Genomic DNA, 15,780 nt, shown 5'->3' on the forward strand with positions numbered 1-15,780 from the left:
CATTCTGGCTGTAGACAAGCTCCAGAGCACAGAGAGTGTCATAAACAACCCGTTTCGGTGGGTGGGTCATGTTGTTAAGATGGATGAGAGATGACTTCCCAAGCAGATCTTCTGCTCCCAGCTGAGTGAAGGAAAACAGTCCAGAGGAGAGCAGAAGAAACACTATAAGGACCTCCTGACTGGAAGTCCTGGGAAGAACAAGCAAGGAACCCAGCCAGCTGGCGAGCAATGATTCACACAGGTGTGGAAAGCTTCGAAAAAATACAAACACAGAAAAAAAAGAGGAAGGAGAGAGAACAAGATCCTAACCAATAGAAACTTCCCACAGCAACCACGTGCATTGCTCGTCAGAAACAGTGTACATCAAGACTGGACCTGTTCAGTCATCTCTACATCCACCATTTCATCCACAAATCAATCAATAGACTATCTTTCTCATCACCAAGGGATTGCCACGATACGAAGGTACTTAAAGTGTTTTCTGCTTAAATTTAGTGGAGACTTTAAAAAATTAAACAAATATGCTGTAGCTGAACATAAAATTGCTGCACAAATCAAAGGCTCTATTCACCTGTTTAAAAAAGGAAAAACAAAAACAAAAAAACTTTAATTTGAAGAAATCTCATTACACAGGTAATTTCCATTTAGTATTGACAACAAAGCCATTGAAATACTACAAGAATGTAGATGAAATTTAGTTTGCTGTTTTAGGACATAACCAGATGAGAGCGGTTTTCTTTGGGAAGAGTGTCAACAGGAACTGAACACAGTAGTTCAGATTGGGCCAACAACCATCCCTGAGCAATTCTGAAAGTGTTAATCATTATCCACTGTACTCAAATTGTGTCCACAATCTACACTGTGCAAAATCTGATAACGTTGCCAGAATTACAACTGGAATGTGTTCTTGTCTAAAACTGGAAGAAACACCTGTTTATTGTGATTTAAATGAAATGATCCCATGACTACTGTGACGGGTTTCTTGTACACTTTGTTAAAGCCACAATCAAATGGCTTTATTATTATCAACACAATAGTTTAAGTTTAAAGTTGTAACTCACCTTCAGACAATCTTAGTTTTGCCACAATAGATATTTCAGTTGTCTTGCCATGACCTGTATCAATACAATACCAATATGTGTGCACAATGATCTCCACATATTTTACATTCAAGGCAGCTTTGTTTTGGACAGATCTTGTCTGTTACTACCTGCGGACATCTTATTTCATTAAACCACATCAACACCTCCGCGTTATCATATTTAAAAAAAAACCTTAAGTCACTCCAGAAGAGCAGCCAACCTGTCCATGTCCCACTGAGGTCATGGTTAAGTCCCTCCAACAGACCTGACCCAATTCAACTGAGCTGAATATCAGTTTCTGGTCGAAGCACTATGTTACCGTCAAGCATGGTGCAACAAGGGTCCAGTTTGGGCACAAAGACTTTAAAGTCCCTGGAGGCCTCTGTTCCAAACACATCTAGCAATTGTCGATTCATCAGAGCAAACCTATAAGAGAGAGAAAATCATTTGTTTGTTCACATAAAGCTACACAATTATTAACTGATGATGCTAATTGACAGTATGCCATGATGTCAGACTTTTCCTGTTAACAGAAGGCGGGAATAACAGTTCAATCAGAACAGCTCAATGTTACCAGAGATATATAGAGGCTGTGATTTACTGCACTGACCATGGATGATGCTACTGCATGCGCACAAGATACAACTTGTCTTTTGACAATTTGATTCTATTTTGTTCTCACACTTTGATTAGTTTGGGCACACATAAGTGTTTCTCTGCTCTTGGTGCTGTTCCAACTTGAGTATACATAGCTGTTGACAGACCAAATAATACACAGTAAGTTACATTACTGTGTTCTCGTGGATAACAACAAACACAGAAATAAATTAATTGAGCACAAAATGGATTTTTTTTCTTGCTCAGAGATGTCCTCTCTCTGTAGGGATGAATGCCATGTCCATAGGCACTGCCAAAAATCATTATTTATCTCATATACACCCATTACACAAACTGGTAACTGTATGTTGTGTGCATGCAATAGTATTTTGACCTCTCATCAGCTACAGTATGCATGACAGATCTCAACAATGTGCAAAACTTCAACTTAGTGTTATAAATGTCAATTTTCAGCTATGGTTTACATGATTAAATTCCAAAAAAGAACACTATCGATGTAACTTGTTAACTATGAAACTTATGCTTACTTTGAATCTGCAGTGTATCCAGAAGGTATTCACAGTGCTTCACATTTTTGATATTACAGCTTCATTCCAAAATGGATGAAATTTATTTTATTCCTCAAAATTCTACATACAATACCCCATAATGACAATATGACAAAAAAAAAAGGAAATCACAAGTACATAAGTATTCACAGCCTTTGTCATGAAGCTCAAAATTGAGCTCAGGTGCATCCTGTTTCCACTGATCATCCTTGAGATATTTCTACAGCTTAATTGGAGTCCACCTGGGGTAAAGTCAGTTAATTGGACATGATTTGGAAAGGCACACACCTGTCTACATATAAGGTCCCACAGATGACAGTACATGGCAGAGCACAAACCAAGCATGAACAAAGGAATTGTCTGTAGACGTCCAAGACAGGACAGTCTCAAGGCACAAATCTGGGGAAGGATACAAAACATTTCTGCTGCTTTGAAGGTCCCAATGAACACAGTGGCCTCCATCATCTGGAAATTTAAGAGGTTCAGACCTACCAGGACTCTACCTAGAGCTGGCTGCCCGTCTAAACTGAGCAATCAGCAGAGAAGGGCCTTAGTCAGAGAGGTCACCAAGGACCTCTTTGACTAAGGTCACTCTGTCAGAACTCCAACATTCCTCTGTGGAGAGAGGAGAACCTTCCAGAAGTACAGCCATCTCTGCAGCAATTCAACAATCAGGCCTGCATGTTAGAATGGCCAGAGGGAAGCCACTCCTTTGTAAAATGCACATGGCAGCCCGCCTGGAGTTTGCCAAAAGGCACCCGAAGGACTCTCAGACCATGAGAAAGAAAATTCTCTGGTCTGATGAGACAAAGATTGAACTCTTTGGTGTGAATGCCAGGCATCATGTTTAGAAAATGCCAGGCACCATCCCTACAGTGAAGCATGGTGGCAGCATCATGCTGTAGAAATGTTTTTCAGCAGCAGGAACTGGGAGACTAGTCAAGATTAAGGGAAAGATGAATGCAGCAATGTACAGAGACATCCTGGATGAAAACCTGCTCCACAGTGTTGTTGACCTCAGATTGGGGCAACTGTTCACCTTTCAGCAGAACAATGACCCCAAGCACACATCAAATGTGTGGCTTCAGGACAACTCTGTGAATGTCCTTGAGTGGCCCAGCCAGAGCCCAGACCTGAATGTGATTGAACATCTCTTGAGAGATCTAAAAATGGCTGTGCACCGACGCTGCCCATCCAACCTGATGGAGCTTCTGTGGTGCTGCAAAGAGGAATGGACAAAACTCCCCAAAGATAGGCATGACAAGCTTGTGACATCATATTCTAGAAGACTAGTGCTGTAATTACTACCAAAGATGCTTCAAAACAGTATTGAGCAAAAGGTGTGAATATTAATGTACAACCCCTGGCAATAATTATGGAATCACCGGCCTCGAAGGATGTTCCTTCAGTTGTTTAATTTTGTAGAAAAAAAGCAGATCACAGACATGACACAAAACTAAAGTCATTTCAAATGGCAACTTCCTGGCTTTAAGAAACACTATAAGAAATCAGGAAAAATAATTGTGGCAGTCAGTAATGGTTTTTTTTTTATACCAAGCAGAGGGAAAAAAATATGGACTCACTCAATTCTGAGGAATAAATTATGGAATCACCCTGTAAATTTTCATCCAAAAAAATAACACCTGCATCAAATCAGATCTGCTCGTTAGTCTGCATCTAAAAAGGAGTGATCACACCTTGGAGAGCTGTTGCACCAAGTGGACTGACATGAATCATGGCTCCAACACGAGAGATGTCAATTGAAACAAAGGGGAGGATTATCAAACTCTTAAAAGAGGGTAAATCATCACGCAATGTTGCAAAAGATGTTGGTTGTTCATAGTCAGCTGTGTCTAAACTCTGGACCAAATACAAACAACATGGGAACGTTGTTAAAGGCAAACATACTGGTAGACCAAGGAAGACATCAAAGCGTCAAGACAGAAAACTTAAAGCAATATGTCTCAAAAATCGAAAATGCACAACAAAACAGAGGAACGAATGGGAAGAAACTGGAGTCAACGTCTGTGACCGAACTGTAAGAAACCGCCGAAGGGAAATGGGATTTACATACAGAAAAGCTAAACGAAAGCCATCATTAACACCTAAACAGAAAAAAACAAGGTTACAATGGGCTAAGGAAAAGCAATCGTGGACTGTGGATGACTGGATGAAAGTCATATTCAGTGATGAATCTCGAATCTGCATTGGGCAAGGTGATGATGCTGGAACTTTTGTTTGGTGCCGTTCCAATGAGATTTATAAAGATGACTGCCTGAAGAGAACATGTAAATTTCCACAGTCACTGATGATATGGGGCTGCATGTCAGGTAAAGGCACTGGGGAGATGGCTGTCATTACATCATCAATAAATGCACAAGTTTACGTTGATATTTTGGACACTTTTCTTATCCCATCAATTTGAAGGATGTTTGGGGATGATGAAATCATTTTTCAAGATGATAATGCATCTTGCCATAGAGCAAAAACTGTGAAAACATTCCTTGCAAAAAGACACAAAGGGTCAATGTCATGACCTGCAAATAGTCCGGATCTTAATCCAATTGAAAATCTTTGGTGGAAGTTGAAGAAAATGGTCCATGACAAGGCTCCAACCTGCAAAGCTGATCTGGCAACAGCAATCAGAGAAAGTTGGAGCCAGATTGATGAAGAGTACTGTTTGTCACTCATTAAGTCCATGCCTCAGAGAGTGCAAGCTGTTATAAAAGCCAGAGGTGGTGCAACAAAATACTACTGACATGTTGGAGCGTTCTTTTGTTTTTCATGATTCCATAATTTTTTCCTCAGAATTGAGTGAGTCCATATTTTTTTAACCTCTGCTTGGTCTAAAAAAGTAACCGTTACTGACTGCCACAATTTTTTTTTTCCTGATTTCTTATAGTGTTTCTTAAATCCAGAAAGTTGCCATTTGAAATGACTTTAGTTTTGTGTCATGTCTGTGATCTGCTTTTTTCTACAAAATTAAACAACTGAATGAACATCCTCCAAGGCCGGTGATTCCATAATTTTTGCCAGGGGTTGTATATCTGATTCCTTAGTTTTATATTTTTAATAAATTTTCAAAAATTTAAAACAGAAAAAAAAACTTTTTTTCATGTTGTCATTATGGGGTGTTCTAAGTAGAACCTTGAGGGAAAAAAAATGAATTTACTCTATTAAGGCTGTAACAAAGTGTGGAAAAATTGAAGTGCTGTGAATACTTTCTGGATGCACTGCATTCAATCAATTAATTAAGAAAAAAACATCTGTTACATTAGCATTGGAGGTTTGCAATGTAAACATTCATTAGTAATTCTAAAGCTATTAATGGATTACTAATTAACATACCTGCCCTTAGTTAATCTTAACAAGAACTTCCAGTATGATGGCCTGAGATTATGCACTTCCATCACAGCCTGTGAAACAGTAATGATTCATATATTATTTACAAACTGAGCAAAGACAGACGTGAAGCACAATTATGTCAGTAAGTATGCGTTTTATATGCATTACTTACAGCTTGGAAACAAATAGCAGTTGAGATGGCATATATAATTGTATCTGCATGCGGAAAGTAAGGCAACTGACCAGCCTCAATTCCCTTGAAGTACATGGTCTGGAAACAGAAATGGTGTCATGTCATTTTTGGAAACACTCAGATAAGCTACTTTCACACATGACAAACTTTTAGAAAAAGCACAACCACCACCAAAAAAAGAATATATGCAGTTTTTCGATATTTTACATATTTGATGTATTACATTTGCGTATAGTGTGCAGGAGTGGTGCCCAAATGGTTAGTGTGCTGTGTAGAATTTCCATGTTCTCTATTTGCAGGTTTGACTGGCTGCTGATTCTCAACTGAGCAAAGGATTGTTCAGGGCTCGACATTACCTATAGCCTGATTTTTGGCCAGTATAATTAACATTTCAATGGTCAGTGCTCCAGCAGAGAAATAAAGTGCTTACATAAATTAATACAGGTAATATCTTCTATGAAGCAAGGGTATATTCTTCAACTGTTTCCTAAGTAGGCCATGGGCTGCTGCAGACCCGGGTGCACCTCCCCCCACCACTCAACAACATGAGAATTTTTGGAAAGCTTAGGATGTCTAAAATATGAAATTAAAGGGTAACAGTGAATAAAGTGTGGCTCTATCTCTTACCAACATTTTTATTGACCTACCATACAAAAACATTTTTCACGCTCGACTCCAACATAGAAAGACGGCTTCATTAATCGCTTGACAAAGCAAACAGTTTTCACATATATCAATCAATCAATTTTTTTATATAGCGCCAAATCACAACAAACAGTTGCCCCAAGGCGCTTTATATTGTAAGGCAAGGCCATACAATAATTATGTAAAACCCCAACGGTCAAAACGACCCCCTGTGAGCAAGCACTTGGCTACAGTGGGAAGGAAAAACTCCCTTTTAACAGGAAGAAACCTCCAGCAGAACCAGGCTCAGGGAGGGGCAGTCTTCTGCTGGGACTGGTTGGGGCTGAGGGAGAGAACCAGGAAAAAGACATGCTGTGGAGGGGAGCAGAGATCGATCACTAATGATTAAATGCAGAGTGGTGCATACAGAGCAAAAGGAGAAAGAAACAGTGCATCATGGGAACCCCCCAGCAGTCTACGTCTATAGCAGCATAACTAAGGGATGGTTTAGGGTCACCTGATCCAGCCCTAACTATAAGCTTTAGCAAAAAGGAAAGTTTTAAGCCTAATCTTAAAAGTAGAGAGGGTGTCTGTCTCCCTGATCTGAATTGGGAGCTGGTTCCACAGGAGAGGAGCCTGAAAGCTGAAGGCTCTGCCTCCCATTCTACTCTTACAAACCCTAGGAACTACAAGTAAGCCTGCAGTCTGAGAGCGAAGCGCTCTATTGGGGTGATATGGTACTACGAGGTCCCTAAGATAAGATGGGACCTGATTATTCAAAACCTTATAAGTAAGAAGAAGAATTTTAAATTCTATTCTAGAATTAACAGGAAGCCAATGAAGAGAGGCCAATATGGGTGAGATATGCTCTCTCCTTCTAGTCCCCGTCAGTACTCTAGCTGCAGCATTTTGAATTAACTGAAGGCTTTTTAGGGAACTTTTAGGACAACCTGATAATAATGAATTACAATAGTCCAGCCTAGAGGAAATAAATGCATGAATTAGTTTTTCAGCATCACTCTGAGACAAGACCTTTCTGATTTTAGAGATATTGCGTAAATGCAAAAAAGCAGTCCTACATATTTGTTTAATATGCGCTTTGAATGACATATCCTGATCAAAAATGACTCCAAGATTTCTCACAGTATTACTAGAGGTCAGGGTAATGCCATCCAGAGTAAGGATCTGGTTAGACACCATGTTTCTAAGATTTGTGGGGCCAAGTACAATAACTTCAGTTTTATCTGAGTTTAAAAGCAGGAAATTAGAGGTCATCCATGTCTTTATGTCTGTAAGACAATCCTGCAGTTTAGCTAATTGGTGTGTGTCCTCTGGCTTCATGGATAGATAAAGCTGGGTATCATCTGCGTAACAGTGAAAATTTAAGCAATACCGTCTAATAATACTGCCTAAGGGAAGCATGTATAAAGTGAATAAAATTGGTCCTAGCACAGAACCTTGTGGAACTCCATAATTAACCTTAGTCTGTGAAGAAGATTACCCATTTACATGAACAAATTGTAATCTATTAGACAAATATGATTCAAACCACCGCAGCGCAGTGCCTTTAATACCTATGGCATGCTCTAATCTCTATATGACACTTATGTACCAAAAGGGGATTTTTTTATACCAAAAGGGGACACCAGTACCTGGTTTAAGCACCATGGTATCCTTGTTCTTAATTGGCTAGCAAACTATCTATGGGGTATTGTTAAGAGGAAGATGCGACACGCCAGATCCAACAATGCAGAAGAGCTGAAGGCCACTATCAGAGCAACATGGGCTCTCATAACACCAGAGCAGTGTCACAGGTTGATCGACTCCATGCCACGCTGCATTGCTGCAGTATTTCAGGCAAAAGGAGCCCCAACTACGTATCGAGTGCTGTACATGCTCATACTTTTCATGTTCATACTTTTCAGTTGGCCATCATTTCTAGAAATCATTTTTTGTATTGGTTTTAAGTAATATTGTAATTTTCTGAGACACTGAATTTGGGAATTTCTTTAGCTGTCAGTTATAATCATTAAAATTAAAAGAAATAAACATTTGAAATATATCAGTTTGTGTGTAATGAATGAATATACAAGTTTCACTTTTTGAATGGAATTACTGAAATAAATCTACTTTTTTCATGATATTCTAATTATATGACCAGCACTTGTAAATGCAGCCCATTTACCACTTTACCATTTATTTGAGGAATAGACAAGAGTAAATGAAGTGCATTTTCTTGAAAGCATGTACTATGATATGAATGTTAACTGATGCACCCTTTTTAGAAGAAGGTTTGACAAAACCTTTGCGACTGGAGCCTATCCCAGCAGTGATATCTTGACATCCTTGTAAAAAAAAAAAAAAAAAATTATGTGCCATAGGAACCCATGAAAGATATCGCATCCACCTTATTCCAAGCCCCCATGAGGCCTTGCTTGAATAATGGTGAGACTTCTGGTATAAACTGGAACCAGCATTTGTTAACATGTTAACTGTTCGCATAAATCCACTTTCTACGAGGCTAGAAACGTAAACAGCAGCAGTCACAGCTCAAAGGAGACATTACAAATATACAAATCCAATTCCAATGAAGTTGGGACGTTGTGTAAAATGTAAATAAAAACAGAATACGATTTGCAAATCCTCTTCAACCTACATTCAGTTGAATACACCACAAAGACAAGATATTTAATGTTCAAACTGATAAACTTTATTGTTTTTGTGCAAATATTGGCTCATTTTGAAATGGATGCCTGCAACATGTTTCAAAAAAGCTGGGACAGTGGTATGTTTACCACTGTGTTACATCACCTTTCCTTGTAATAACACTCAATAAGTGTTTGGGAACTGAAGACACTAATTGTTGAAGCTTTGTAGGTGGAATTCTTTCCCAATTCTTGCTTGATGTACGACAGTTGTTCAACAGTCCAGGGTCTCCATTGTCGTATTTTGCACTTCATAATGCGCCACACATTTTCAATGGGTGACAGGTCTGGACTGCAGGCAGGCCAGTCTAGTACCTTCACTCTTACTACAAAGCCACACTGTTGTAAAACGTGCAAAATGTGACTTGGCATTTTCTTGCTGAAATAAGCAGGAATGTCCCTGAAAAACATGTTTGGATGGCAGCATGTGTTGCTCCAAAACCTGGATGTACCTTTCAGCATTGATGGTACATCCAGGTACATGAAGCCTTTTAAATCCCTCATCACCGAGCCTGGGTTTGAGTTTCAGCATCAGGTGAATACAAACAGCAGGGTGTTTGTGCAGTGCAGGTCAAGGCAGATCTCCAGGTGGGTAACTTTGGTTAATTATAATGTATGAACTAATGTGACAGAATACATGTGAGTCTTCATTAAAATAAATTCTAAGCCATATTTTTACATTTTATTTTACATTCATCCAGGTCCAGTTGACAGTGATGTGTCTACAGCTGGTTATCTGGACACCTGTAATTGGACATTTCATTTGACAAAGTCTTTACAGACACATGAAACACCTCCAAATTTCTACTCTGCTCACGCTTCCAACATTAGTGGATTAATTTGTTGCAAAGAAGGTTCTGCTCCACCCCAAATATCTGAATCTCTTAAAAAATACAGTCACCACTTAATGTGTATTACAGACAACAAAATCAATCAATCAATCAATTTTTTTATATAGCGCCAAATCACAACAAACAGTTGCCCCAAGGCGCTTTATATTGTAAGGCAAGGCCATACAATAATTATGTAAAACCCCAACGGTCAAAACGACCCCCTGTGAGCAAGCACTTGGCTACAGTGGGAAGGAAAAACTCCCTTTTAACAGGAAGAAACCTCCAGCAGAACCAGGCTCAGGGAGGGGCAGTCTTCTGCTGGGACTGGTTGGGGCTGAGGGAGAGAACCAGGAAAAAGACATGCTGTGGAGGGGAGCAGAGATCGATCACTAATGATTAAATGCAGAGTGGTGCATACAGAGCAAAAAGAGAAAGAAACAGTGCATCATGGGAACCCCCCAGCAGTCTACGTCTATAGCAGCATAACTAAGGGATGGTTCAGGGTCACCTGATCCAGCCCTAACTATAAGCTTTAGCAAAAAGGAAAGTTTTAAGCCTAATCTTAAAAGTAGAGAGGGTGTCTGTCTCCCTGATCTGAATTGGGAGCTGGTTCCACAGGAGAGGAGCCTGAAAGCTGAAGGCTCTGCCTCCCATTCTACTCTTACAAACCCTAGGAACTACAAGTAAGCCTGCAGTCTGAGAGCGAAGCGCTCTATTGGGGTGATATGGTACTACGAGGTCCCTAAGATAAGATGGGACCTGATTATTCAAAACCTTATAAGTAAGAAGAAGAATTTTAAATTCTATTCTAGAATTAACAGGAAGCCAATGAAGAGAGGCCAATATGGGTGAGATATGCTCTCTCCTTCTAGTCCCCGTCAGTACTCTAGCTGCAGCATTTTGAATTAACTGAAGGCTTTTTAGGGAACTTTTAGGACAACCTGATAATAATGAATTACAATAGTCCAGCCTAGAGGAAATAAATGCATGAATTAGTTTTTCAGCATCACTCTGAGACAAGACCTTTCTGATTTTAGAGATACTGCGTAAATGCAAAAAAGCAGTCCTACATATTTGTTTAATATGCGCTTTGAATGACATATCCTGATCAAAAATGACTCCAAGATTTCTCACAGCATTACTAGAGGTCAGGGTAATGCCATCCAGAGTAAGGATCTGGTTAGACACCATGTTTCTAAGATTTGTGGGGCCAAGTACAATAACTTCAGTTTATCTGAGTTTAAAAGCAGGAAATTAGAGGTCATCCATGTCTTTATGTCTGTAAGACAATCCTGCAGTTTAGCTAATTGGTGTGTGTCCTCTGGCTTCATGGATAGATAAAGCTGGGTATCATCTGCGTAACAATGAAAATTTAAGCAATACCGTCTAATAATACTGCCTAAGGGAAGCATGTATAAAGTGAATAAAATTGGTCCTAGCACAGAACCTTGTGGAACTCCATAATTAACTTTAGTCTGTGAAGAAGATTCCCCATTTACATGAACAAATTGTAATCTATTAGACAAATATGATTCAAACCACGGCAGCGCAGTGCCTTTAATACCTATGGCATGCTCTAATCTCTGTAATAAAATTTTATGGTCAACAGTATCAAAAGCAGCACTGAGGTCTAACAGAACAAGCACAGAGATGAGTCCACTGTCCGAGGCCATAAGAAGATCATTTGTAACCTTCACTAATGCTGTTTCTGTACTATGATGAATTCTAAAACCTGACTGAAACTCTTCAAATAGACCATTCCTCTGCAGATGATCAGTTAGCTGTTTTACAACTACCCTTTCAAGAATTTTTGAGAGAAAAGGAAGGTTGGAGATTGGCCTATAATTAGCTAAGATAGCTGGGTCAAGTGATGGCTTTTTAAGTAATGGTTTAATTACTGCCACCTTAAAAGCCTGTGGTACATAGCCAACTAACAAAGATAGATTGATCATATTTAAGATCGAAGCATTAAATAATGGTAGGGCTTCCTTGAGCAGCCTGGTAGGAATGGGGTCTAATAAACATGTTGATGGTTTGGATGAAGTAACTAATGAAAATAACTCAGACAGAACAATCGGAGAGAAAGAGTCTAACCAAATACCGGCATCACTGAAAGCAGCCAAAGATAACGATACGTCTTTGGGATGGTTATGAGTAATTTTTTCTCTAATAGTTAAAATTTTGTTAGCAAAGAAAGTCATGAAGTCATTACTAGTTAAAGTTAATGGAATACTCAGCTCAATAGAGCTCTGACTCTTTGTCAGCCTGGCTACAGTGCTGAAAAGAAACCTGGGGTTGTTCTTATTCTCCTCAACTAGTGATGAGTAGAAAGATGTCCTAGCTTTACGGAGGGCTTTTTTATAGAGCAACAGACTCTTTTTCCAGGCTAAGTGAAGATCTTCTAAATTAGTGAGACGCCATTTCCTCTCCAACTTACGGGTTATCTGCTTTAAGCTACGAGTTTGTGAGTTATACCACGGAGTCAGGCACTTCTGATTTAAAGCTCTCTTTTTCAGAGGAGCTACAGCATCCAAAGTTGTCTTCAATGAACTATCTCACTTACAGAGTTTAGATAGCTACTCTGCACTGTGTTGGTATATGGCATTAGAGAACATAAAGAAGGAATCATATCCTTAAACCTAGTTACAGCGCTTTCTGAAAGACTTCTAGTGTAATGAAACTTATTCCCCACTGCTGGGTAGTCCATCAGAGTAAATGTAAATGTTATTAAGAAATGATCAGACAGAAGGGAGTTTTCAGGGAATACTGTTAAGTCTTCTATTTCCATACCATAAGTCAGAACAAGATCTAAGATATGATTAAAGTGGTGGGTGGACTCATTTACATTTTGAGCAAAGGCAATAGTCTAATAATAGATTAAATGCAGTATTGAGGCTGTCATTCTCAGCATCTGTGTGGATGTTAAAATCGCCCACTATAATTATCTTATCTGAGCTAAGCACTAAGTCAGACAAAAGGTCTGAAAATTCACAGAGAAACTCACAGTAACGACCAGGTGGACGATAGATAATAACAAATAAAACTGGTTTTTGGGACTTCCAATTTGGATGGACAAGACTAAGAGTCAAGCTTTCAAATGAATTAAAGCTCTGTCTGGGTTTTTGATTAATTAATAAGCTGGAATGGAAGATTGCTGCTAATCCTCCGCCCCGGCCCGTGCTACGAGCATTCTGACAGTTAGTGTGACTCGGGGGTGTTGACTCATTTAAACTAACATATTCATCCTGCTGTAACCAGGTTTCTGTAAGGCAGAATAAATCAATATGTTGATCAATTATTATATCATTTACCAACAGGGACTTAGAAGAGAGAGACCTAATGTTTAATAGACCACATTTAACTGTTTTAGTCTGTGGTGCAGTTGAAGGTGCTATATTATTTTTTCTTTTTGAATTTTTATGCTTAAATAGATTTTTGCTGGTTATTGGTAGTCTGGGAGCAGGCACCGTCTCTACGGGGATGGGGTAATGAGGGGATGGCAGGGGGAGAGAAGCTGCAGAGAGGTGTGTAAGACTACAACTCTGCTTCCTGGTCCCAACCCTGGATAGTCACGGTTTGGAGGATTTAAGAAAATTGGCCAGATTTCTAGAAATGAGAGCTGCTCCATCCAAAGTGGGATGGATGCCGTCTCTCCTAACAAGACCAGGTTTTCCCCAGAAGCTTTGCCAATTATCTATGAAGCCCACCTCATTTTTTGGACACCACTCAGACAGCCAGCAATTCAAGGAGAACATGCGGCTAAACATGTCACTCCCGGTCTGATTGGGGAGGGGCCCACACCGATTTAATGTTAATTTTAGTGACCTCCGATTGGCGTAACCGGGTGTCATTACTGCCGACGTGAATTACAATCTTACCAAATTTACGCTTAGCCTTAGCCAGCAGTTTCAAATTTCCTTCAATGTCGCCTGCTCTGGCCCCCGGAAGACAATTGACTATGGTTGCTGGTGTCGCTAACTTCACATTTCTCAAAACAGAGTCGCCAATAACCAGAGTTTGATCCTCGGCAGGTGTGTCGTCAAGTGGGGAAAAACGGTTAGAGATGTGAACGGGTTGGCGGTGTACACGGGGCTTCTGTTTAGGGCTACGCTTCCTCCTCACAGTCACCCAGTCGGCCTGCTTTCCCGGCTGCTCGGGATCTGCCTCAAAATCTCTCATCAGCCGTTAAAATTTTCACCGAAAACCAGCTTAATTTTTCGAACCGTGTCCACTTCGATGTGTCTCACAGGTTTAGAAAAAAATTTTGATCAAACAAAGCGCCAGTCTCTAAGCAACTTCTCAGACAAAGGAATTCCGACGAGGGGCTGGATGACTCCTCCCACAAGGAGTGCTCACAGGCGAATGACGTCACCGACAGGCATGGAAAAACTCACGTATGCGCACAAGGGTTCAAGCATGTCTGACATAAAAACATATGAATGAAATCCATATAGTTTTTGGAAAAAAATAAAAAGGACCTATACTTTATGGACAGCCCTCGTACATTAACATGGTGTGGAGGGTCCTGCAACTGTAACAAAAGAAAATCGATAAAAAAAAATTAAAACTTTCTTCTAAAAAGGGTCCATCAGTTTGTATTCATACCATACTACATGCTTTAAAGAAAAGGCACATCACTTACCCGTGTCCAATTCCTGAAATACTAAGATTTCTTTTGGTATATAATAAGTGTTCTGTCTGTGAAAACTGTTGGCTTTGTTGAATGTGAACTTTGTTGAACTAATAAAGCCCTCTTTCTATGTTTAGTGGTGAGCACCAGAAATGTTTTTTTAAGATGCTGGTAAGCGATGGCCTAAAGAGGAGTAATTTTAAAGTTTTTGTTTGGAATTTAAAATGAATGACAATACAGCCACGTCAACAAGTATCCACAGATCCAAACCTGATTCAGCAGGTCACATGTCAAAGCTGCTTAAAATTGGTTTGCTAAACTGTGTATGTGTGTGTGTCATGTTGGGTTTGTAGTATTTTTGTAATTTCTATTGTTTCATTTTGATTCAACATAATGTTCAGTGTATGTGTTCAATGATTTCTACTCTCCGACTCATTACTTGGATGTCATTGATGCTCTAGTTGTGCAATTCATCACATGCTATTGACAGGTCCCCTTTAACTTCAGCAGCAGTCTATAAGCTCTGATAATATCTTAATTTTATAGACAGTCAAGTACTAAAGATGACAAGGCTTCCACAGAAACTCTGTTAAAACCAATATAAGAAGCTACCATAAGCTGGCATGATACCCACAATGGCAACAGCAGTTTAAACAGGCCCCAGGGCTAAATTATTAAAGACCAGATAACTGATAAGCTCTCAAGATTGTTAACGGAACTGCTTCTAGTATTACAAAATAAACTGTTACATTTTAGCTGTGCAGAAGAATTCTCTGTCTCGCAAAGCAGCAGTCTCTCTTGCACGCACACACACACAACCCACTGTCTGCTTTGGACATTAACAGTACTGATTTCCCTAACAAAAAATTGAAATTGACAGTTCCATCTGTCCAGAAGAGCCCACCCTCCAGCCCGCTCTCTCTCGCACAAACTTTTAAAAGCATCGGACCAAGAAGCAGTACCATTAAGGGTAGCGGTACAGTTAAAAAGTTAATGCTGCCCATCCCTATTGTGATTATGCATTTGACACGTTTCATGCCCTTCCAAATCAAACTCCAAAACTGCAAGGAGAATGAGTAAGCTTGTACGCAGGACCTTCTTGTGAGGCAAGAGTTCACTACGAAGCACTGCCATCCTGCCTGAAACTTATGTGCACAGTACGTGAGAGAAAAGTTGGTGCATATGCTTTTAGATTAAATTGA

At 39.7% G+C, this 15,780-nt stretch overlaps 1 protein-coding gene across 1 annotated transcript in view; it reads right to left on the bottom strand.

Moving 5' to 3' along the window:
* Positions 1–695: 695 nt before the first annotated feature.
* Positions 696–15,780, bottom strand: part of tmem135 (transmembrane protein 135) — a 57,822-nt gene continuing 42,737 nt past the window's right edge. Inside the window, exons 13-15 of the mRNA XM_034178360.1 lie at positions 5,766–5,864; positions 5,597–5,664; positions 696–1,508 (exon numbers count right to left, since the gene is read on the bottom strand). Coding sequence (XP_034034251.1) covers positions 1,358–1,508; positions 5,597–5,664; positions 5,766–5,864 — 318 coding nt within the window. The 3' untranslated portion in view covers positions 696–1,357. The remainder of the gene's footprint in view (positions 1,509–5,596; positions 5,665–5,765; positions 5,865–15,780) is intronic.

Source organism: Thalassophryne amazonica, chromosome 9 (genome assembly GCF_902500255.1).
Source record: "Thalassophryne amazonica chromosome 9, fThaAma1.1, whole genome shotgun sequence".
Classification (NCBI taxonomy): Eukaryota; Metazoa; Chordata; class Actinopteri; order Batrachoidiformes; family Batrachoididae; genus Thalassophryne; species Thalassophryne amazonica.